Raw genomic sequence first — 23134 nt, 5'->3', positions numbered from 1 at the left:
TAATTTCTCCCCTGAGGTCTTATTTCAGCTACGACAGCCTGCAGCCTGCAACCACGGCTGATAAACGTGGAGCTGCTTTTGCTTCGTATCTCCTAAAAGCAAAACCGTTGTAAAAACCAAACAGGGCCCAAGTTTCTCTGGGGGGGTGGGGGTTTTGTTAGTTTTTTTCATTGCTGCTCTCCAAACCAAAGGGGTTCTAGACTATTTTAAGTTTTATCTTAAATTTATCTTAATTTTATTGTTGCTGTCACTTACCAAGTCTCTTACATAGCCTGGCTGTAGATGGCAAGGCGAAAAAAAAAAAGAAAAGGAGGCAGAGAGAAAAAAAAGCAATCAGAAATACGGCAACAAAGCAAAGAAAAAGTGTAAATTAACTGCAAACCAAAGTTCAAGCAAAAAAAAAACCACATGCACAATTTCTTAGGCAGAAAAGCAGCCAAAGTGAACGTAAGGACGGTAGAGGGGACAAGCGAGCGGAGATTCGCCCCTCGTGCCGGCCCTGCCTGAGCACCGGTGCGGTCCCGGCTGGCCGGCATCGTGTAGAGATGGTTTTGGTCCCGCTGGTGGATGAAGGGGAGGGTGAAGCTGCTGGCTCAGAGGAGAATTCGTGTCCTCACGCTCCTCTCCATGCCTCCGCATGAACTCAAACCCACTCACTCGCAGAGGAAGCTCGATAGCTCACTAGGGCCGTTAGCTCAATAGCTCCTTTTATTTGAGATACGCAGAGAGATGATGGGGATGCCGCTCCGGGTAACAAGCGGCTGGAGGATAACATCAGCCGGAGCCTGCAGGGCTGCGGAGGCAGGTGGCCTTGCCCTGAGGGTGAACAACCCCGGGGGCTTCCTGGGGATGGCATCCGCCCTTGCAAGCCGGCCGAACGCCGCTCCGACACCGAACCCCAGCAAGGCACCTGAGAAGACGTTTATTTTGTTTTGTGGGGCTGGTTTTGTTTTTTGCATTTAGGATTTGGCGCTCCCCAAACCCAACCTGCCAACCCTACGCTGCTGCAAGGGCACGTGGAGACAACCACCACCCGAGCGGGTCTGGGGCTGGTGTGGGACCAAGCGCCTCTATAAATCCTCCAGCAAGGCCTACTGCCAGTTCCCGTTTCGGCACCGTTTGTGGGCTGCGCGACCTCCTCCTCCTCCTCACCCCATGCCGGGGCGCGGAGGGACCCTCGCGGCCGAATTCCTTGCATTCCCGCAGCCTCCATCCCTCTGTCCCTCCCCGCCGTGCTGGCACGCGTGCCGTTGGCAAACACCCTCCGCTGCTGCAAGCTCTGCCTCTGGCCATAAAGGAAAAGCCTCAATCTGCCGTTTAGCCGATGTCTATAGGGGACCCGGCGTTTGCATCGCGACCACCGGCCCGGCTTGGAGCAGGGCTCGGGCTTGTGCACGTCCCCACGGTTCGATGGAGGTTATTTTTATAATGAGGATACCTGCACGGTAAGCAAGTTCTGCAAGCTAATATTTTTCCAGGTGCCTCCATTTTACTGAGTTCAAGCCTAGAAGGTATTATATATGTTAAAATGGTATATTTATGCAGCCTCTCCTCCATCCAAGTGGATATAAAGGCTTATTCAGAAGAATAATAAGGGCTATATAAAATATAACTTCACTGCCAGGAAATCACCGTGCTGTGCCAATAAAAAGTTATATTTTTCCTGCTTCTCTGACTTGCAGCCTTCTTCTGGGTTTGGAGAAATCGTATCTAGCCACTGCCAGCCCGAAGCACACAGGCTGCGATGCTACAGCTGAACGATTAAGTCACCGAAAGGCCACGGAGCAATGCCTTACTTATTTTTGCCACCGTCCTGACATATAATGTCTTTCAGAGAGTCATGCATTTATTTCCAGCGCAGAACAGTTCAGCCCTGTCATGCACGGACCGAATGCAGCGTGGAGTTCAGGCACAAGTCACAGCAACCCGAAATGAAGCAATGTTTCAAGGACTGGCATTTGGAAGTAGTGGAAAAGCAAAGAGAGAAATATGCAAACTGCATTACAGCCAAGTCTGGATAAAGCACTGCAAGCAACTGCAACTCCACTGATCCTGAGGATTTCTGCACGGACTCTGTGCGAGGGAAGGGGTTTTAATCCCAGCACCGGGGACTGATTTCATCTCATCGCTGCTGCGTCTGCGCGGGGAGAGACGGGGGCAGCTGCCCCACGCTTCGCTGCACTGTCGCTCAGTATCAGCAGGGGCAAAAACCATTCCCCTGTTTTAAACCGTTCCCCACGTTTTTAAAGTAAATGTAAATAAATTTAAAATGTATTGAAAAGAAATGGTTCCCCGCTGCCGAGGCTGTGTACGTGCACCGTCGCATAATGTACGGCACGATTAAGGTCGTGGGTGCCATCCCCAGGTGCTGGATCGAAACCACGCATTTCAGTCGGCATTTCATTTTAGTAACCGCGTGCATCCGATTAAGTGACAACATCCGAAACACGTAGCGTTAAACGCCGGCTACCGCCAAAACGTGTGCATGGTCAGCCCGGTCCACACCAACACCAACGCCGCGCCGGGAGAGCGGGCGAGCACGTACCTGCTTGTTCTTGTACTTTTTCAGGTAGCGAGGGGAAACCAGACACTCGGGGTTAATGTCGGTGGTGATTTGTTCCGGGATCAGCTGCGGGTCTGGGTTCAAATGCTGCATTTTCAGGAAGGAGAGGATGTTCTGTACTTCCATGCCGTAGGAGCTGTCGGCCATCGTCTTGCCCTTGGAGGCCAGGCGGCAGGCGGCCATCCAGCTGGCGTACTGTGTTTCAGGTAGCGAGGGGAAACCAGACACTCGGGGTTAATGTCGGTGGTGATTTGTTCCGGGATCAGCTGCGGGTCTGGGTTCAAATGCTGCATTTTCAGGAAGGAGAGGATGTTCTGTACTTCCATGCCGTAGGAGCTGTCGGCCATCGTCTTGCCCTTGGAGGCCAGGCGGCAGGCGGCCATCCAGCTGGCGTACTGTGTCTCCGCCCACAGCGGGCGGCTGCTGCTGCGGCCGCCTTCCCTCCAGCCAGCCCGGCGCGGCGGGGCCCCCCCGGGGGGCGCCCCCTGCCCCCCCCCCCCCCCAATAAAACTCTGGGGAGCCTTTATTTTCCTTCCAGCCCCAGGAGACTCAAGCACACACAGAGACGGGCAGAAACCCAGCCAACATGTAGACTACAACCATGGGACAAAGCCAAGGAAGGGCAGGGGTTGATTTTCTCCTCCAAATTCACGCGCGTGCTCACGTGCAACGCTGAACGTTGAGATCAGACGCGTGTGAGTGCATTTTGTATTTTTTCTTTTAATTAACACCACCTACCTGGCACATCCGAGCGTGAGCTGATGGTGGGCAAAGGGCAAAGAGAGGGCCGGTCCAAGCGATAAACTTACATTATCGCAGCGAAGCCAGATTTCGTTCATTCCCTCCGCCACCGGAATCAGAAGTTTGATGTTAAACTTCTGGCCAGAGATGTTCACGTCAGGGGTAACTTCACATCCTGCAATGAGGGAGCCACTGTTTAACAGGGGTGTGAAGAACTACACTTTAAAAAGGGGAAAAAAAACCCAAAAAAAGGAAAAGAAAAAGCAAAGCACTCCAACTAAAGGGTGTCCAACAGCATCTCAGTGCTGCAATGGTGTTACACCGCGTCTCCGATGGGATAAACACTCTACATAGCAGGGACAAAAACCGTGTCAGGTGTCTCTTTTTCCAAGTGACAGGAAAAAAGGGGGGAAAAAAGCAAGACCTGATCTGAAAGCAATGCAGCCAAAGCTAACGCCCGCCCGCAAGATTCATCTCATAGGTCCTGCCTGGCCTCGCGAATGGACCTGACGGCCGGCAAATACTCCATGACCCTGAAATTTTGATGAAAGGGTAGGAAAAGGTGGCTGGATGGGTGCTGACTCTCACCCTGAAACCCCTATACATTATTTCGGCTGGGCGCATCGCTGTTATAGTCAGTGGCGAGGTGTGAGCATCCCGCTTTCGGTGTCTGGAGAGAACTACAAGCGGTTGTATAAACACCAGGGGGTGATGAACTGAATCAGCCAAGTTAGCCCGGGCTCCGCTTCAACGCCGCCTCCGTGATTTTTTAAAAGTGCCGTCACAGCAGATATGTCAAAAGCTCCCAAAAAGGTCCTGCGGGCCGGGCTTCGCTCTGACTGCAGCCCGAGGTCGCTTGGCATCACCTCTGCTCCTGCCTCCACGGGGGCGGGGGGGGGAAAGAGGTGTCTGCAGGGGGGGGGGGGGGGGGGGGGGAGGAAAGAGCTTTCTGCAGTTTGGTGGCTGCTGGAGCAGGAATGTTTAACCTGACATAAGAAACGCCAGCAGCCGTAGGAATTTAAAAACTCACGCGCAAGGCTCACAGGGAGCGCTTGAGCGAGGCTGCTCGCAGCCAGCACCAGGGAGAAGATGACAAAAAAATAAAGGCAGCGGAGGAAGAGGATGGTCTGTTCTCTCCAGCGCAGCGTGTGTTCAAACTTATTCTCCGCCGTGGGAGTTAGTTCAATTCTTTTGGATAGCCACAACAAAACAGAGAACGGCAAGTTGTCTCCCCATGCTCTTGGGGAGCTGGCGGCGCTTCCCCTTGGGGTCACACGTACCACGTACTCACTTTCTAGAAGTCTAAGTATATGCCATGCTATCAAACCCAGTCACCCTCAGTCCTTTAAACATATTTACCCAACCCTAGGATGGCATGCCAAGAAGATAAAGCGGTGGGAAAACAAGATGCAAGAGGAGCAGCCTATTACTGGAATAAAATGCAACAGCGCTTACGCTTCTCTTACCTCTCAGGTTCATCTGGTGTGCAGGAGTCCCGTTGGATTCCTCTTTGCTTTTATAGCAGGAGATAGAGGTATCTTTGAAGGTGCACCAATACGGCTTGTAGCCTTTCAACGTCAGCTTCTTGGGCCTGCCAGACAGGTTGAGGGACATTACCGCGCAAATCCGCAGTTTGCCAGGTGATAAGGTTTGGCTTAAGCTCCTAAACCAACCCGCTGCACCGGGAGACTCATTTCACCCTTGAAAACCTGGTGTCAGCAGCCTGGGGTATGCCCACCCTGGGATAGTCCCCGCCTGGGAGCTCAGCCACCGCTCACCATCCCGTCACTACAATGTTGGGTCAAGAAACTGAGCTGCAATTGCAAATTTGGACTCTTCAATCCCACGGAGGTCCCACTAACTTGGGCCAAGGTGGGGGGAGCTGGAGAACTGTATTATACGAATGGACGTGCCCATGAACTGCTGCAAAATATTCCTCTTCACCTGCCACATCAAAGTGGAACCCCTTTGCTCGAGCTCTGAAAGGAAGCGGTACTTCTAAAAGACTTGTCCGTCAAGCACATGCACGTGTACACTTGTTGTTTTCTTTTTAAACACCCCGCGTCGGAAAAGGTTCAGTTCCTTCCTAGGGAACACATGGATTTTGCCCGACTCTGCAGAAGCAGCGATGGCTCTGCAAGCCCCACCCGGCACGGTGGTACCCTGAGCCTGCTCATCCCACCGTGAGCCCAGGACCTTCGTAGAACTGCAGGTTTCTGATTTTCTTAAACCCCCTTCATTTCTAAACCTTATTCAGAGGCTCTATCTGCAGTTTCTCACGGCAATGCATTTCTCACATCTCCATCCCAGAAGTAGCTGCTCAGCCGTCATCTGTAGGGATCAAATACGCAATGGCCCCAACTGCTTGTCCTCGGGGCTCTGCACTTTCATTTCCAAGCAAAAGCGTGCTGGGGGCTGCTCGGGGAAATTAGGGAGGTGGGGGAGAAACACGGCGTCTGCCTGAACCCCGCTGCTCCCACACCTCTGATGGACATCTGAGCTCGGGGCATCTGCTGCCTCCTCCCGCCTTTGCTGGTCTTCCTCCTCCTAAAGCCCCGGCAGACGCAGCCCTGCCCCGTGCAAACTCTACAGCCGCAATTTCCTTTGAAAGCTGCCTCCCACTACAGAAGAAGTCGCCAACCTCCAGCCAAGCCATCCTGCACGCGCAGGTTTTTCCATCCTTTGCTTTGCATCCTTCGCTAAAGATGCTTTAATACATCTTTACTGCCTTGAGCTTTTTGGGGGGCTCCTTTAAATTGCAGGCGGGGCATTTTGGCTGGCACGGGCAGTAACCCGGCTGGCAGAGGAGAGAGAAACATCCCCAGTCTCTGCAGCAACACCAGGCACGTATAGGGACATATATATAGGACTTATATATAAGGCATACTGGGGGACATATTGTAGCTCCTCCCCAATGAAGTGTGACAAGAGGCACGTCCAAAGCTGGGCCAGCTCCTAACATCGCATCATTTATGTTTGGTTTCTGGCAGTAACGTACCGCCTGGCCCTCATTTTTAGGAGCAAATGGCAATTCTGTGCTTCCCCGCCGTGGCAGGGCAGCCTCAAATCCCAGCCTGAGGCTTCGGGCTTGCACCGGGCGAGGAACTGGCAGCTTCTTGCTGCTCCATCTCCTGCCCCACCAACCGGCACTCCAATTTGCAAGCAAGTAGCTCCCCGAGACGTGCCTAATTTTACTGGCAAATAAGCACATCAAAGGAAAGAGCAAGTTTTTTGCTTGTTTGTTTGTTCAAGGGGGGAAAAAACACCCACTCAGATGCAGGGCACAGGCTGCAGCCCTGAAACTTTGCCCCAATTAAGACAGACCGCAAGCCCAGACGGATGCGGAGACCTTATTAATTCGCTTTCGGAGAGGGAGAAAGGATTTTTCAGAACAGAAGTGGTAGGTTCTGGCTCCAGAACCAAACAATTAATAAAATAAAGGCTTGTTCCAGAGCTATTTCACTGCCTACTGCTTTTCTTCTATATCCTATAGCTATGCTGTGAAATCTCATCATTATTTCCAGTCTCCGAAACTTTCACCGTAACCCTCGCCGCAGCAGGCAGTAAATTGCAAAAAGACGTCCGCGGCTGCCAAAATGTTACTCAAAGTCCAGACGCTGCCGTTCCCGGTTTCCACGTACCACCATCCAAGTCAGAGCAAAGTAAAAAAAAAAAAAACCCAAACCCTAAATCCTGAGTGAGCTGGAAGAGGAGCACAGTCAGCTTCACCTGCTCCTTTTGGCAAGCAGAGGGCAGACAGACCGGGATCCCGGCTGTTTATATTTCAGCCGGCCTCTTGCAAACCAGGAGAAGTATCTGAGCAAGTTTTCTAGGTTTCACTCCTAATTTTAGGGTGGCTTGATTACTTCATGGGCATTAATTGCGTTACAGAAATATCCCGGCACGCGCTGCTGGCTACGGGATGCAGCAAGCTCTCCCGGAGGGACGCGTACCTGCCGGGGCGCTGACAGTGGGAAAACACCCTGGGTTTTATATTTAACAACTGATCAACTTCAGTATCGAATATTTCGAATAGTGTGAAATACTTGGGGACCGCGCTACGGGATAAAGAAGTAAAATGTTTTAATAGTAAGAGAGCACAGATGCTGAGCTGTGGTATTACACAGCGATTGCTGGGTGGCTCTTCACACGAGATAACAAGTGTTATCTAAAGTGGTTATCTAAACCTGGCGTGCAGCAAGATCTCAAGGCCAGGAGATGAAAAAAAAGTGGATATTAGGCGGTAGGACCATTAATTATTCATAGACATTACCAGTTTCACAAGCACCTCTTCCCATCAGCACTTACTTGAAGACTTTAATGTAGTCGGCGAGCTCCGGGATGGAAGTGATGTCACCCTGAAAATAAAAGATTGTCCCATTCACCCGCCTGCCCGAGCGGAGCCGGGGTGGTGGGTCCAGGAGGGAAGGGATGCTGCGCAGGGGAGGAAGCCGGTGGCAGCTTCACCGGCCAACATCGGGGCTCAGGGGTCATGAAAATGCTCCTGAGAAAGCCTCATCCACTCCACGGAAGAAGCAAGCGGAGAAAAACCTATCGCACAGACGTGCTGTTTGGAAACCAGAGGGCAAGGCTTTATTTTTCTTTGAGGAATTCTTGCCGCCGCTGGAGCCAATTCCCACTCGCGAGGTCACCGGCGGTCACATCGGCTCGTGTTCGCACAGGGATTTTTCTCCTCCCTTAGTTATTTCCTTATGCTCCAAACAAAAGGAAGAGATGCTGCTCTGCACCTCCACGGGGGACTGGGGGAGGGCTTGCTGACAGTCTAGAAAGGTTTTTTGCCCCAGCTTTTTTAATATTGAGTTTATCTTCACGTTTTGCGTGAGCAAAATATACAGGGTGGCACTGGCAATTCCCATGAGCTCAAACTAAAGGGTTTTCGAAGGACCGAAAAAGCAAAGACCGCTCCAACTGCTTCCAGTAGCAAGACAGTTTACTTTCCGTCTGCAGTGAGCAATGCTGTTTATAGATACCACAGGGAAAAAATGCAGAATCTAAACAAACAATCCAGTAATTGCCCATTATCCATATTCAATTACTCGAATGCATCTGGAAATGGCTACTGCTAGCAACCCCTACGGGAAGGGATGGAGGTTTTTTGATGAATCATTGTCGTCTTCACTCCTATCTGGCAGGGACTGTTCCTCAGTACTGTGCTCCGAATCTGGTTTTGCGAAGAAATTATAAAAGATCTCTCGGCGATAAAAACTTGACGTTATTTCTGTCGTACCGAGGCAGCGCTGCTCTCCCTGCGGCAGCCGGTTAATATGGCAAACCTCTGCCGTTATTAATGCTAGTAAAGCAGGCTAAGTATGGATGTTAACTTCAAAAAGACCCTTCGTAAACACTTAAAAAAATTACACCAGGTGTAAGACTGGAAAACTTCAGGGGTTTTAGGGTTTGAAAGAACTTAAAATGAAACTCGGAGAAAGGTATAAATGTGCAAAGCGCCTGGAAAAGCCGTGCTGTGCCAAGTCTGACCGGACCTACTCCTTTTTCGGCAGTTTGGGGTTTTTTTGGGCTTTACATTTTTAAAGGTGGAAAACCAGTGTTAAAACAGCGTATCAGAAAAAAAAAAAATGAAACCCTCTGAGATCCACTCATAGCCCGCTCCAGGCTGAAATCCAGTCGAATAAAAATAGGGTTTCATAAGCGTAAGTTACTTCTGAAAATCACAGCGGCTGTTTTAGGTACTGTAAAAATTTGCCATGAATTAGAAACGGTGGAAGAGAAACCTCAGCGTGAAGAATTCAGCATTTTGGAAAGTTGGTAGCGAGAACAGAAACCAAATTAATTTTAATTTAGTTTTCCGTTACTTCACCAGGAAGGTGGCTTGGTGCAGGGCGGGGCGGGATTCAGAAAGATCCCGGCTCCTCCGGGACTTCTCCAACACCGTTTGGTCTTATGGTCCCGGCAGGAAAAAAAGCAATATTGCACTTGACTCCTGCAGCAATGCGGAGCCGGGCACGCGGGACGGGCTGAGCTCTCCCTGCTAAATTAACTGCAAACACCCCAAAAATAGAAGGCGGTCTTACAGCTTAAACGAAGCCTTTGGTTCGATACGTGCACGTGCTCAAAGAGGTTTTTGTGCCACGGTGGGCTCAGAGCTCCAGCTCGGCGCTGGCCCCACGCCGGACACTGCCCGGGGTCCCCTCCCACCAGAACTACCCCTCGGTATTTTAAAAAATGTTATTTTTAGGAAAATATTGTTGGGGTCTGTGTTCTGCATTGCTCCACTGGGCTGTGGGCAACTTTTTCATGCTGTAGGAGCAGGAATAGAAAAAAAGAGAGAGAGGAAGGAAATAAAAAAGGTTGGACGCCTGGAAAAATTCCCAGCTCGGGATGATTATTGCTGCCTCGTGCGAGGTGAGGAGGGGACGCGCAATTCAACCTGCCACCGCGTGCCTGCAACCCTTACCAGGATCGTCGACGTTTTGCCACCCTCCAAAGTAATTTCCAGATCCGAGAGCGCAGCATCCACCTCATCCACCTCCTTGTCGCTGTTGTTCAGGTGGTTTTCCGAGGACATGATGGACAGCTTATTGATGTGGTACTGAAAGGCAAGGCACAGCATTTCACCGGGATGCTTCTGCGACCTGCCGGATGCTGTGGGCTCGTCACGACACAGCCACCGCGCTTGGGAAGCGGAGTGGAAAACCGGACCCGTACCCTCCATGGCAGCAGAGCCCGGTGAGTGCCGAGACCTGAGCGCAGTCGCGTCAGGAATGACCGTCTTGGCTGTTTTCAGTCCAAGGAGTCGGTGGTACGAACCCTGAAGGACCGCTCTGGACCCTGCAGGGTCATCTGGTCCTACCCCCTGCTCAAGCAGGGCCACCTACAGCCGTTGCCCAGGATCATGTCCAGGTGGCTTTTGAGTATCTCCAAGGATGGAGACTCCACAACCTCCCTGGGCAACCTGTGCCAGTGCTCGGTCACCCTCACAGTAAAAAAGTGTTTCCTCATGTTCAGAGGGACCCTCCTGTGTTTCAGTCTGTGCCCATGGCCTCTGGTCCTGTCACTGGGCACCACTGAGAAGAGCCTGGCCCCATCTCCTTTACAGCCTCCCATCAGGTATTTGTATGCATTGATAAGATCCCCCTGAGCCTCCTCTTCTCCAGGATGAAGTCCCAGCTCCCTCAGCCTTTCCTCAAAGGAGAGATGCTGCAGGACCTTCATCATCCTCGTGGCCCTTTGTTGGACCCTCTCGAGTACGTCCATGTCTCTCTTGCAGTGAGGAGCCCAGAACCGTCGTGGCCCTTTGTTGGACCCTCTCCAGTACGTCCATGTCCCTCTTGCAGTGAGGAGCCCAGAACCGGACCCAGCACTCCAGGTGTGGCCTCACCAGTGCTGAGCAGAGCGGAAGGATCACCTCCCTCGGCCTGCTGGCAATGCTTTGCCCAGTGCAACCCAGGACACCATTCACCTTCTTTGCCCCAAGGGCACACTGCTGCCTCATGGTCAAGCTGGTGTCCACCAGCACCCCCAGGTCCTTTTCTGCCAAGCTGCTTCCCAGCTGGGTGGCCCCCGGCACATATTGGTGCCTGGGGTTGTTCCTCCCCAGGGGCAGGACTTTGCACTTCTCCTGGTTGAACTTCATGAGGTTCACATCGGGCCGTTTCTCCAGCCTGCCGAGGTCCCTCTGGACGGCACCATGACCCTCTGGCATATCAGCCACTCCTCCCAGTCTGGGAGGATGCATTGCATCTGTTTTTACCCCAGAAAACCAAAACATCCACAAAATCTCACATGAAGGACCATGCCCAACCCACTCTGGACTGCTCAGAGAGGTAAACCGAGTCTTTCTATTTCTGTTTTCACTCTTTTTTTCCTAGGAGGGGCCCTAGGAGCAGACAGCCCTGCTCTTGCCGGGCATGCTCTTTCTGCATCCTACAGTGACGAGGCGCGCCAGACCACACATAGTAAATGGCCTGCCATCTGTCTTACAGAAGTCAATAGCAGGTGTAGTATTTATGCCAAATCACACCAAGTATTTCATAAAACAGATCAATAAATAGTTCTGGGAAACCCACAGATTATCACCAGCTGTTTGGGGGGCAGCGTGCCAGAAACACATAGTTCAGTAACCTCGTGTACTTACTGGGGTTTTTTAAAAAGGGCAAAACTAAAAGTTAAGATAGACATAAACATGCTTGGTAAAAGAAGGCCGAGTTCCTTTTCATGAGAAGGAATCAGCAGCAAATATCTAAATTACCTAATAAGCTCAAGTGAGGATTAGGAGATGGGAAACGATCTGACTTCTACCAGCACGAGAAGTCCAAGCTCCCACCGAAGACAAGGTGAGCTACAGCAGACTTCACTTATCACGTTAATCAATATTCATCAATAGAGATGCGTGCAAAGCTACAAAATCAAGTTTAACGACAAACCTAAGCGTATCAGGCTGTCTCCTACCTGCAGCGCTGCAAACATCATCATTTCTTCCTCCGTGCACTCGATCTCCTCCAGCAGAATAGCCCATTTGGACTGCTCGTACAGCTGGTTGATCCTGATCGCGTCATACTACGGCACAGCGCAAAAACACGGGACCGGTTGTAAAACATACGAGCCCAGTTCAAGGCACACCACTTCATCTTTCATTTCAACGCAACACTTCAATCCGAGACTGAAAAGCCTCTGCCACCGAAGCAGAGTGGCTCTACGCAACCCTTAAGAGCATCTCTAGCAACACCTAAGCATTAGCAAACCGGTACGTGGGAGCACGCAAAGCCAGGTTTGATGCCTGCAAGACCAATTTCCAAAGCGGCGGAGGATTTGCCAACAGAAAAGCACATCAGAGACAGAGGCATCCTTTGCTCAAAGCCTTTGCCTGCAAGATGCAAGTAAAATAAATAGCTCTGTACCTTTGGATTCAGGTCAAAAAAGCTGTAGTACTTGAACCGGAGCAGCAAAGCTTCGTTTTCTTTCACCTCCTGCTCCATAAGAGATCGGGACGAATCCAGCCATCTGTAAATTGTCAACACGGGATAACACATACAAAAAGCTCCGGCAAAGTCGCGACGACGCTTTGAAGAATGCAATTTAAACCGCACACGCAAGATGCAAGTAAAATAAATAGCTCTGTACCTTTGGATTCAGGTCAAAAAAGCTGTAGTACTTGAACCGGAGCAGCAAAGCTTCGTTTTCTTTCACCTCCTGCTCCATAAGAGATCGGGACGAATCCAGCCATCTGTAAATTGTCAACACGGGATAACACATACAAAAAGCTCCGGCAAAGTCGCGACGACGCTTTGAAGAATGCAATTTAAAACCGCACACTGGGGAAAAAAAAAAAAAAAGGAAGAAAAAAGCAGAAAAACAAATCCTTAACTCACCCTTGGTTGGTTTTGGCTTTATCGAGCAGCGCCTGCGGCTTGTACATTTTTGCTAAGGACTCTGGGGAGGTGACGGGCTGGCTCACGGCCAGGATGCCCGGGTTCCCCTCCGACAAGGCGCTGTCACCGAACCAGGCTGAAGTGGGTGACAGGGGACTGCCGTCGTGAGCGTCGTAGGTCGGTGTCATCGTTTTGCTATACAGTCCTGGGCTCGAATATATGTTTCCTACCGGTAAGAGGAATAATAGCTGGGAGTTAGCTCACGGCCAAGCCCTGCCTGCTCCCGACCAAGCCAACTCAGACACAAACCCGAGGCCAGCGGATGAAAAGACCTTCCCTTTTTTTACCGTTTTTTTTCCCGCAATGGGAAAACACTGCGCTGCTTGTTTTCCCGTGAAAAGCTGCCCCTCTCTCTCCGCTCTTCTCCTAGAGCAAAACTGACGGAAAACTCATTCCAGCCCAAATCCATGGGAAAAGGCGCAGGTCTCCCGCACTGGGAAACTCCTGCCCCCTGCCTTTCTGCGGCACCTGGGACACGAATGGCCCCCGACTTACCGGTATTACCTGTTGCTTAAAGATTTTGGAAGTCAAAAGTTTTAGAGGAGCAGGAAAATAAACTAAGGGCGCAGCCAAAGAGACCAGAGGCAGAGCGCAAAAGTCCTACTGAGGTGGAGCTCACCTTTGACGGGGCCGATGTAAAGAATATCGGTGCCTATAGAGAGGGAAAGAAAGGAGGGAAGTGAGAAGGCGAGAGAAAGTCATCGGGAGAGTAGGAAAGGACAGAAGCCGAAAATGGGCATTTTCGGAAGAGGGCAGAATAGCACAGGTGAGGTTTAACCACCCAAACGGAGTGTTTGCAGCAGCGCCGGTGGACTTGGCAGGCAAAGCAACCCAAGTGACTCCACGGTTATTTTATTCACGTTACAAGAAACAGCCGGGCACGGAAACGTGGCATTTCACGGACGGAAGAGCTTGCTGAGACGGCCAAATAAATTTGGTATTAATATGCTGAGCAAGTGGTGCGATTTGGTGCAAAACTGATCCCGAAGCACACGTTACTCCCAGGCCTTTTAAAGCTTTACAGCTCGTACAGACTCAAAGCACACAAAAAAACCCTCTTAAAATTACAAATTTGAAGAGAAGAAAGTGGACCCAGCTTGGTATCTCATACCCCAAAATAGCTGAGAGCTAAATAGTCCCTATTCATCTCACAGGAGCATTGATTTTTATGTTAAGAATATAAAATATGGATTTTCAAAGTAAGGGAGGTTCAACGACTGCATCCTAATGTCAGTAATTCCACTGCGTATGTACGTTGGGCAATGAGCTCAGCATCATTTGCTGGGCGTAAATCTGTGCACCAGTACCTAGAAGGACCAATAACTGGCTTTTTGGGAAAGAGTTGAGCCCTTTTTAAATCACGAGCCTGTTCAGACGTGCAGTTCGATGCACCCAAACTCTACCTCCAAGGGCACTACTAAGGGCGCTGAAGGGGCGCGTGGCAGGGTTGAGATGCCACAAGCAAGGTCTTCTGTGCCACCTCCTGCTGCTGCCTTGAACCACCCCCTCGGGCCACCCTCCAGCTCCTCACTCCGAAGCCATCCCTCCTCCCCGAGTGCGCAAGGAATGGCAGAAAGCTGAGCTAAATATCTGGAAAAGTCTAAGACCAAAACAATGGAGAAACCTTTCCAAACTCTCACTTTTTGCGATGGGTATCTCAAGGAGCAGTACGAATGGTTTGAATCAGCAGCATCATACCAATGACAGCCAACACCTTGGTTAGGAAATGTAAATGATACAGAAACGTGATTCTAAACCGCCTGATAGGATGGAAAATGTAAGTGAAAACCGTCTGTCGCCAGCAAACAAGAAAACCACCAGGATGCTTTTAATGCTCCTGCTCGTTTTGCCGGCATCCCGGTCTGGATTAATGTCTTGACAAAAAGCCTGGGGACCGGCAAGCGCCGTGGGAACCTGCCACCGAGACAGACCCAGGGAACTGGGTGGGAGCGAAAAAAAGCTGCAGAAATGATGAAGGGATGGAGATATTCACCTTCAAGCTTGACACGTGCAAGGAGAAGGCCGGGGGTGACTCGCCAGGTACTTATACCAGGTACTTATCCTTTAGGAGTTGGACTCAACAATCCTTATGGTCCCTTCCAACTTGAGATATTCTATGATTCTGTGATTATAAAAGCAGCAGAAACGCGCTCTCCCCATGGACCATTGTTATGCTGGAGCAGCGCAGTCCAACAAGAATCGGCAATAAACCACCATCGCCGTCCATAAACCGCATCCCGAAAGATGCTCTTGCCTCCTCCCCATCCGCCCTCGCAGCGTGCCAGCCTCAACCTTCACGCGGCTCAAGCAGACGGGGCTGAGCGTTAACTGGACCAACAAAAGAAAATCCCACTTCTTGCCCCAGATCGGGCAGGTTCTCCCATGGACATCCCCCCACATGCCTCCACTCGAGTGTCTGCTCCAGAGGAGCGAAGCTTCCCCTCGGATGTTCTCCTCATCGCCTTCTCCAAACGTCTGAAACATCTCAGAAGAAGCTTCTCTTAAAAAATTTGCCCAAGGCAGGCAATGTCATGGAAAGTTCCGGTTGAAATAGCTGTAAGTTTGGCCAACTTACAAACAAGTGAACACAGGTCTTCTAATGGGAAGTGTTGGGCAAGGTGTACTGTGGGTGTATCGACAGCTCTGCCTACAGTGACTTAAAAGGGTTTCACTGCCAGGTGCGGGGTGCTCAGTGACAAAACCTGCCCGTTAAATCCACGCGCACTGAAATAAGCAGATCCCGAAATATTAACTCGTTTTACAGAAGCATTCAGCACACAATCTAATGTTGGAACAATGCTAGAAGCGGTCTATTCAGATTAAAAACATGACTTTTAACTAATGGGACCTAAACTTCACAGGCAGCTGCAGTAATTAAACCTGCAGCAAAAGCAATTTCATTCACAAGGGAAGAAAAACCAGCACGCCACTTCAAAGTGACTCGCTGAAAAACCAACAAAGAAATAAAATTAAAAAATATTTTTTGCGTACATTTCCCCCAAAGCAGGCCAAGTATTTCCTATTAATCTAACGGAGATGCTCTCTGTGAACACTGACTTTTGGAAAGGCTAATTGCTGCTTTTCAAGATGAAAATGCCAAATGAAAATGAAAATTGACTGGAGGCTTACCCGAGGCAGGGAAAACTCCCTGAGCCAGGAGTGGGAGAGGACTAGCCCAGGGTATTTTTAAGTAACTGAGAGGAGAAAGAGCGAGACCGGAGCAAAAGAAGGGTTATTTTTCCCTTGCTACAGACCCGTGCTGATGGTTTGCTGCAGAGCCCTTGCTGCACATCACTTTGGCACTGCAGCTCCAGGGCATCGTCGCCCTCGCCCGCGCCCTGCGCAGCCACAACCTTTCTGCTTGCAAGCCCAGAGCCACTAGTGGCATTAACCGCGCTGCATGACCTCCACTTGTTCTTCAGTTAATTTAAGACCAATTAATACAAGTTTACTGAATTCCAAGATATTTTTCTTAATTAAAGCTGCCCTGCTTCCCTCTCATCGCTGGATTTAAAACCGAGAGCTTTGGCAGCCAGGCACGTCTCGCCCGCCCGGCAGCGCGCATCGCTGCGGCTTTCTCCCCAAGTCCTGGGCCAAAGTGCTCTTACTTGACCGACTTTATGGTTTAAGCTCCTGCCACTTGCCTTCAAACACCAGACCTCCAGCAGGCGCGGAGCAGAGCCGAAAAACCCCTCCGCTTGCAAACGCCTCCCTGCATCAACTTGCTGCCCGCGGCAAGAGATGTTACGCCGTCAGCAATGTTACTCCGTTAGCAATTCTCTTAGTAGCTCCGCTCCGGTTCTGTAAGCCAGACTGGCAAACTACCCCCCCCCAGCAATAAAAGGGGTTTTTTTAGCATTATGATCTATAGCTACGCCCTTAACATAAGGCAACACTAACGCGATTAATAAAATACTGGTCTTGCTTGGCTATAAATAAGGAGTAGGACGGTGGTACTGCCTAAAACACACCTGGAATCTGACATTAGGAACGATTTTCCATTTAACTCCTTTCTTAATAGGGTAAGGAAACCTTTCAGTAACACAATCTGAGTGCTAAAGTGGTCACACTTGGTTTCTGTTTTATTTTATAAAGCCTGGCGTTGTTCTGCTCCCCTATATGCGTGACAGCTTCAGGCATGCATCTGTGCGACCGCGACCGAGTGCTGCAGCCCTGGATGATTTGTGGAGTTTATTTGGGGTCCGTTTCTTGCACAGACCTTAAGGAATTAGGTCAGACCGATACCACTACGTCATTTCCCTCTCCCCCCATTTTATTATCTGTTTGCCTCCTGCCGACCCCGTCCCTGCAAGCCCATCCTCGCCAAGCAAGCCCCGGCTCACCGGACCCCGGCGTGATCAGTGGACCCTCCAACTCGAAGGCGTCGTCTTCACATTGATCATCCAACTTCTTCTTTTTTTTCTTTGACGGATCTCTGGGTTTCCTCAAAAGGGAGAGCTCTTCTGGATGCCTGATGTCTGGGGAGAAAAGGGACCACTTTTACAAAGGCAGGATGGAAAAAAAGGGAAAAAAAAGAATATCCTTCCTTTAGGAACAACATCCAGCAACGTGCAATATCTACCTCGGCTGATTTTCCTGCTTTGCAATGGTTAAAAATCAAGTTGAGAACATTTTCCCTGCAAGCCTGTCGGAAACAAGCACCGTCCTTGGCTGGAGAGGTAACACAGCATTTGGGTAAAACACATTTCCATTTATTGACATATCAGACTGGAAATTTTAGAGCCTGTATTTAAGGCACCCAGTTTTTAAAGAGATCTTGGCCAAAATGTTTCCTTTTCACAGCAAATCTCTCCCATTTCCCTGCCCAGAACCAGCCTGAATAATTTAAAAAACATGTTATTTAAAATGAAGAGCATCACAGCGTGTTTGTGTTTTAAGCCATGGGAATAAAGGGGGGTTAATGAAAAAAAGAATTTCAGGGCCGTTTCCCACTAAGGCGGTACTTTGGATTTGCTTCTGCCTGCTGCAGTCGCTTCCAAGCGGGAAGGGGGTTTCCGGGAAAGCGGAGCCCACAGTCTGTCGTACCACTGAAACCACCGAGGGACCGGAGGGGAGCCCAGAGTCCCTCGCCAGCGCTGCAAAAACCAAGAGGGGAGAAAAAACCCCTCCATCTACTCTAAACTGTCCTCAGTCGATACGCGGGAAATGACCTGGAAAAGCGTTCACCTGGGCACGAAGCCACCCTATTGCAATGACAAAAAGGCTGCAAAAAGGTCAGAGAGCTCTGAAATACAGCTTGGATTGGAAAAAAGGAGATTATGGGTCATGCTTGAGCCTGGAAGGAAGAGTTTCGGAGCTGGCTGTCCATGTTCAAGCCTCTGTGTTGTTTCTAGTTCTGGTTTCTGCATGGACACTCCCGATAACGCTCAGCTGCACGGAGACGTGCAAAGCTTTGGCTTTGGGATGCCCCAAGGAAAGCAGCCGCCGGTCCCGTCCACATCGAAGCCTGCAGCTGTAGCTGCAAGGGAGGCCAGGAGACGGAGGAGACGGAGCTGGCTGCATGGCAGCCAGGCTGTATTTTCCCCCCAAGAGGAATGCTGAACAAGACAATAAGTCATTATCCTAACGAGGAGAGGTTACAGGGTTTGTGTCTCACCCCCATGCTGGCAGCAGTGGGAGTTTGGTGTACACTCCCAGGTGCGGGATTATAATTAAACCTGGAATTTGGTCCCCAGCACGTGACCCGAGCGGGACACATCCCCACGGCAGATGTGTCTGCCCCGACCGACGCCCGCCCGCGCCAGCATCTTTCCTTACCGCAAACAACCGGCAAAACATCAGGCTGGAAGCGAGCTCTGCTCCCCCCTCGCCCCATCCAGGGACACGCTGTGAGCCGATTAACCAGAAGTGCTTTTCCACATTTGCCAGGGGATGGCTGCCATTACAAACAGTACACTCCAAATATCACTTTTTTCTTTTTTTGCATTTATTAAAGCACGGCTTCCCTGAGAGGTCACATCCCTGGGCTTCGTCTCCCTGTTTGCAGACACGGTGAGCATCACGGGGTCGGCGCACGGGCCGTCCCCTCCTGGGGAGGACACCGCGACAGCCTCCCTGCGATGCCGTTCTAAATAACAACCTGTGCTATTCCCTTTTTTTTTTTCCCCTGCTCTTTTAAATAACGGCCCTGTGCCCCCCCCCCCCCAACCCCACCGCGCCTGTCACATTTGGGGGATTTGATTTTAGGCGACTTCCAGGGATGGATCCCGCTAGCCCCGGCATTCCCGAATCCAGAGGCTGGGCACCTCTGGATTTAACCATCTCTCATATCGCAGGTCTCCCATCCCAAACCATCGTCTGGCACAGCTTTAATTTAAGCTTTATTTTTATTTATATATTTATTTATATAATATTTATACATTTATTTATATAGATATAAGCTTTATTTAATTTAAGCTTTAATTTAACACTGATTTATTATTACTACATACACATTATCATGCTAAACTCTATCCCTGCACCCACTAACCAACAGTTAGTTTCACTGCACAACTTTTTGACCATTTCTAGCAATAAATACCTAGCGTACGAACCCAGACAGCTATTCGCATTCCCATTTATCACAGCCAGCTTACCTCATGAAGAAAAAATCTGCTGGGACAACCAGGGTCATGCGCAAGGGACAACACGCAGCACAGCCTAAAATGAGGAGTTCCCCTGGTATTTTGCTAGCAAGGTTTATACTCTGATGTTTATTTATGGTGCATTAGCAACTGATACAGCCTCTCAGCTGAAACCATTCAGAGAGGCCAAGAGAAGGCTCCGGGCCAAGCTCGGCTCCTGCAAGCATCTGTTGGAGACGGCCCAAAGCTTGACCATCTGATTTCAAAGCGACTTTTTATAGTCCCTCAGTTGTTCGTGACGCTATCGTCGGATTACAAAGGATACGGGCAAGTTTTCGGCAGCTGCTTCGAAACGGCGCACGGCTGCCGGGCATGGCAAAGGCAGCGGTATCCTTGCGATGCCGGAACATCCCTGCTTCCCTGCAAGCCGAGCACGTTTCCCATTGATAAGCCACAACTTTCTCCCAAACAGCGGTCCGCTGGACATACCACCGTCTCTGAGACTTTACAAACCCACTGAAGCCAACTGAGGGTTGCAGGGGAAATTAAAAATAAAGCGCATCGTGCTAAAAAGCAGAGAGCAGAAAAGCAGCAAGAGAGCGACGTTGTTTTTATTTCCTACCCCAGAATGAGAGAAAAAGCGAGAAGCAACTTTGCACGTTTCAATCTTTCAGTAAACTGCTGGTGAAAAAAATGTTTGCGGCTGCTTATGATTAATAAGTGTACAAAGGGTCTTAAAGTGTGTTTTGAATAGAGCCGGGCTTGGCAAACATGGTGTTTAGTTACTGTAGCTAAAGCAGAGCCTATCCTGGGGTGGAAGGGCTTGCAGATGGTAGGGCTCCAGCTAATTGGAAACTGGGACGAGGAACCGCTCCAGAGCCCCAGCCCCTGTTCTCTGGCCATAAGAGCAAGAGAAAGATCCTTAAAGTATCCAAGTAGTGCAAAAAAATTCAAGTCCTTTATATAGGTTTGGGCTTTTTACTAAGTCCCACTGCACCTGGGGGAGCCCACTTGCTGGAGTTGTTCGCCTGGGGTAAAACATCTCCCCAGGGTTTGACTTCAGCCTCAAATTCCCGCTCGAAACCCTCTGTTAACTATTTCATCCACGTTTTCCAGCGGAAGCCGAGCCGCTCCTGCAAAAGGTCACTTCGAAGGAAAAAGGGTCAGTGAAATGTGGGTGGACCAGGAGAAGCGACCTTCTGAACAAGGCTAATGTGTTGACTCTTCAATTGATGAGTTGGTGGGGGCTGCGGTTGCTTTAAAACTGCCCCAGGCTGCCCAGGGCAGTGGTGGAGTCCCCATCCCTGGAGGTATTTAAAAGACGAGTAGATGAGGCACTTAGGGACATGGTTTAGTGGGCATGGTGGTGTTGGGTTGACGGTTGGACTCGATGATCTTAGAGGTCTTTTCCAACCTCAATGATTCTATGATTCTATGAAAACAGACTCCTTGTCCGTACACACGAGACAGATGGCACTGGCAACGCCTACTAGAATTTACTGTAAATGATCCTCTTAGCATTTTATTTCTATTTATTGTGTAAGCGCGTGAAAACCCAGCTATCCAGCCTCTTACTGAGCGTCCCCGGCGTTGCTGGTGGCAGCCGGCAGCAGAAACCATCTGCGATGATAAGTGGCGCGCTCCGTACGGAGGGGAAAGCACCAACCAAAACCTGGTCCAAAACCATTTTTCAGCCGGATCTGACTGGGAACCGTTCGTATTTTGACATCTCCTCCAGCCCACGCTGGACAAGCTGCAGCTGCGGCTGAGCCCTAACGTTGCTGCAGCTCCACGTCCACGTCCGAGCAGAAGGGCTTCGTCAAACTTAGGGGATTTGTTGTCCAGAGAGGTGGTGGATGCCCCGTCCCTGGAAACGTTCAAGATCAGGTTGGACGGGGCTCTGAGCAACCTGACCTAGTTGAAGATGTCCCTGCCCATGGCAGGGGGGTTGGACTAGATGACCTTTAGAGGTCCCTTCCAACCCAAACTATTCTATGAGTCTATGATTTTATCAAGTGAGGGAAATGCCCTTTGGCGAGAGGAGCACACATATATGCATTTCATAGGCGGCATTTCAAAAATGCGACTGGGAAGGCGGCTTTCAACCTCCAAGAAAAAATTTTTCCAACTGTTGAATGAAGCCATTTTACTCCCTACAGCATCTTCTTTTCCATCTATCTGCCTTCAAGAGCCCACTCGTGCCTGTGCTGTGTCCTGTCGAAGACAAATCCATTGCCTTTTTCCCTGCGTAATCCCTCATTTCTCGTCCAGCCCCTGCACAGCTCACCCAGCCCAGCTGTGCCCATTTATCTTCCACCCAGAGACGAACAGCAGAGCTGGGATGAAACCCTCCTTCTTCACAGGACACCGTACCGGCTGCACCCAGAAAACTGGCTTTAAAGAAAAATATCTGCCTTGCAGGGCGTAAAATTCACAATTTATGCTCTTTTGCATTGAATCCACCAAGTAAATCTTGCAGCTGCTGCATCTTTAACCACCGAGGTGTATCGCGATGGGAAAGCGGTTGTGGTGAGAGACGGGACCGAAATCCACGTGTCTCGGCGTGGAAGAAGGGGTGATTTCGCTGCTTTGTCCCCATCCAAGATGCAGGGTCCCCAGACCCCACCAAGCAGCACGCCAAGGGGTCGGGGGGGACACAGTGACGATTTTGGCGCTCCGAGGGACGGAGTCTCACTCCCACGACAAATCAGATTTGTGGTTTTCTTGCATCACCTCCATACGCAACACGGCACCATCGACTGGAAGCGCTGGCTGAGTATGCACCGACTTCCCCAAAATGGAAAATTATGGGAAATCACACTAGTTTCAATATTCAGTTTTGACATATAAGAAAAATTAATTCTCCAAAGAAGCTCTTAGCATCCATTTTTCCACCCAATTTCTGGCTCCCTTAAAAGGCCAGAGAGCTGGTTCGCCTGGTCAGCTCCTGAAGCATAAAAACTCCGTAATTTTACTTGTAGCACAGACAGCATTTAGGGGAAATCCTCTCTTTAATGCTGATCCAGTTACCCTCCGTTAGGAAATGTGTTTTGAAGTGGGATATTTCTGCACTGGATCACTGCTGTCTCAAAGCAATGACTCATAAAAATTATAGCCTTTGCGCATCGACATGACGATTCTTAGAAAAATGAGACCTCAAACCCTATTTCTCTCCCATTTCAGACTTTAAACAAAACCAAACGTATCTTTCTTTGGAATGAGTGAATTCTAGGGATCAAGTTTACAGAATTAAGTATCTGACTTATCTTCAACATAAATTCACTCGAGATAAAAGTTTTGCAAAACAGGCCCTAACGTCCCCACCCAAACAGGGGACAAAACAGGCAAAGGGAAAAAAAAAAAAAAAAAAAAAAAAAGGACTTATAGAACTTTTGAAGTGCCTGGAGATAAGACCGTGGTTGTACCGGACACTGGGCAGTACCTGATGGCGGAGCGGGTCCTCACCCCCTTTAGCACAGTTTACCAGGTTTGTACACCCGCCTACATTCAGAACATTTTATTACGGGTTCTTCAGCTGCCTGGTTGCTTAAATATTTATTTGGGTAAAAGCCAAGTTCTCCGCTTGCTGCCCCGGGCCATGCAGCTATGTCAGGACATCCCGCAAAGCCTCCTGAGATGCCCAACGAGTGCCACGGGCGCAGACCAAACCGGGGCTGACCCCGGCAGAGGCTTTGCCCGAGCCTTCCCAAATTCAGCGTGGAAAACCCAAGTGCCTGTTGACTTGTTGACTTGCCGCCGGAGCAATGATCTGCAAAACCAGCCAACAAACGAGGTCAGTGGGGTTTGCAGCGGCGCGACCGCTGCTCGCAAACGCC

At 50.1% G+C, this 23134-nt stretch overlaps 1 protein-coding gene across 2 annotated transcripts in view; it reads right to left on the bottom strand.

The window, feature by feature from the left end:
* Nucleotides 1–23134, bottom strand: part of FERMT2 (fermitin family member 2) — a 63234-nt gene that overhangs the window by 4428 nt on the left and 35672 nt on the right. Inside the window, exons 3-12 of one of the 2 annotated variants that reach the window (XM_009289846.2) lie at nt 17058–17192; nt 12655–12880; nt 12407–12509; nt 11735–11842; nt 9741–9875; nt 7613–7662; nt 4771–4895; nt 3375–3479; nt 2546–2769; nt 256–276 (exon numbers count right to left, since the gene is read on the bottom strand). In XM_009289846.2, the coding sequence (XP_009288121.1) occupies nt 256–276; nt 2546–2769; nt 3375–3479; nt 4771–4895; nt 7613–7662; nt 9741–9875; nt 11735–11842; nt 12407–12509; nt 12655–12880; nt 17058–17192 (1232 nt within the window). The remainder of the gene's footprint in view (nt 1–255; nt 277–2545; nt 2770–3374; nt 3480–4770; nt 4896–7612; nt 7663–9740; nt 9876–11734; nt 11843–12406; nt 12510–12654; nt 12881–17057; nt 17193–23134) is intronic. The other variant, XM_009289847.2, reaches the window with a different exon arrangement.

Source organism: Aptenodytes forsteri, unplaced genomic scaffold, assembly GCF_000699145.1.
Source record: "Aptenodytes forsteri isolate BGI_AS27 unplaced genomic scaffold, ASM69914v1 Scaffold76, whole genome shotgun sequence".
NCBI lineage: Eukaryota > Metazoa > Chordata > Aves > Sphenisciformes > Spheniscidae > Aptenodytes > Aptenodytes forsteri.
The sequence above is the reverse complement of the archived record's forward strand: the minus strand, read 5'-3'. Positions and strand labels throughout refer to the sequence as shown.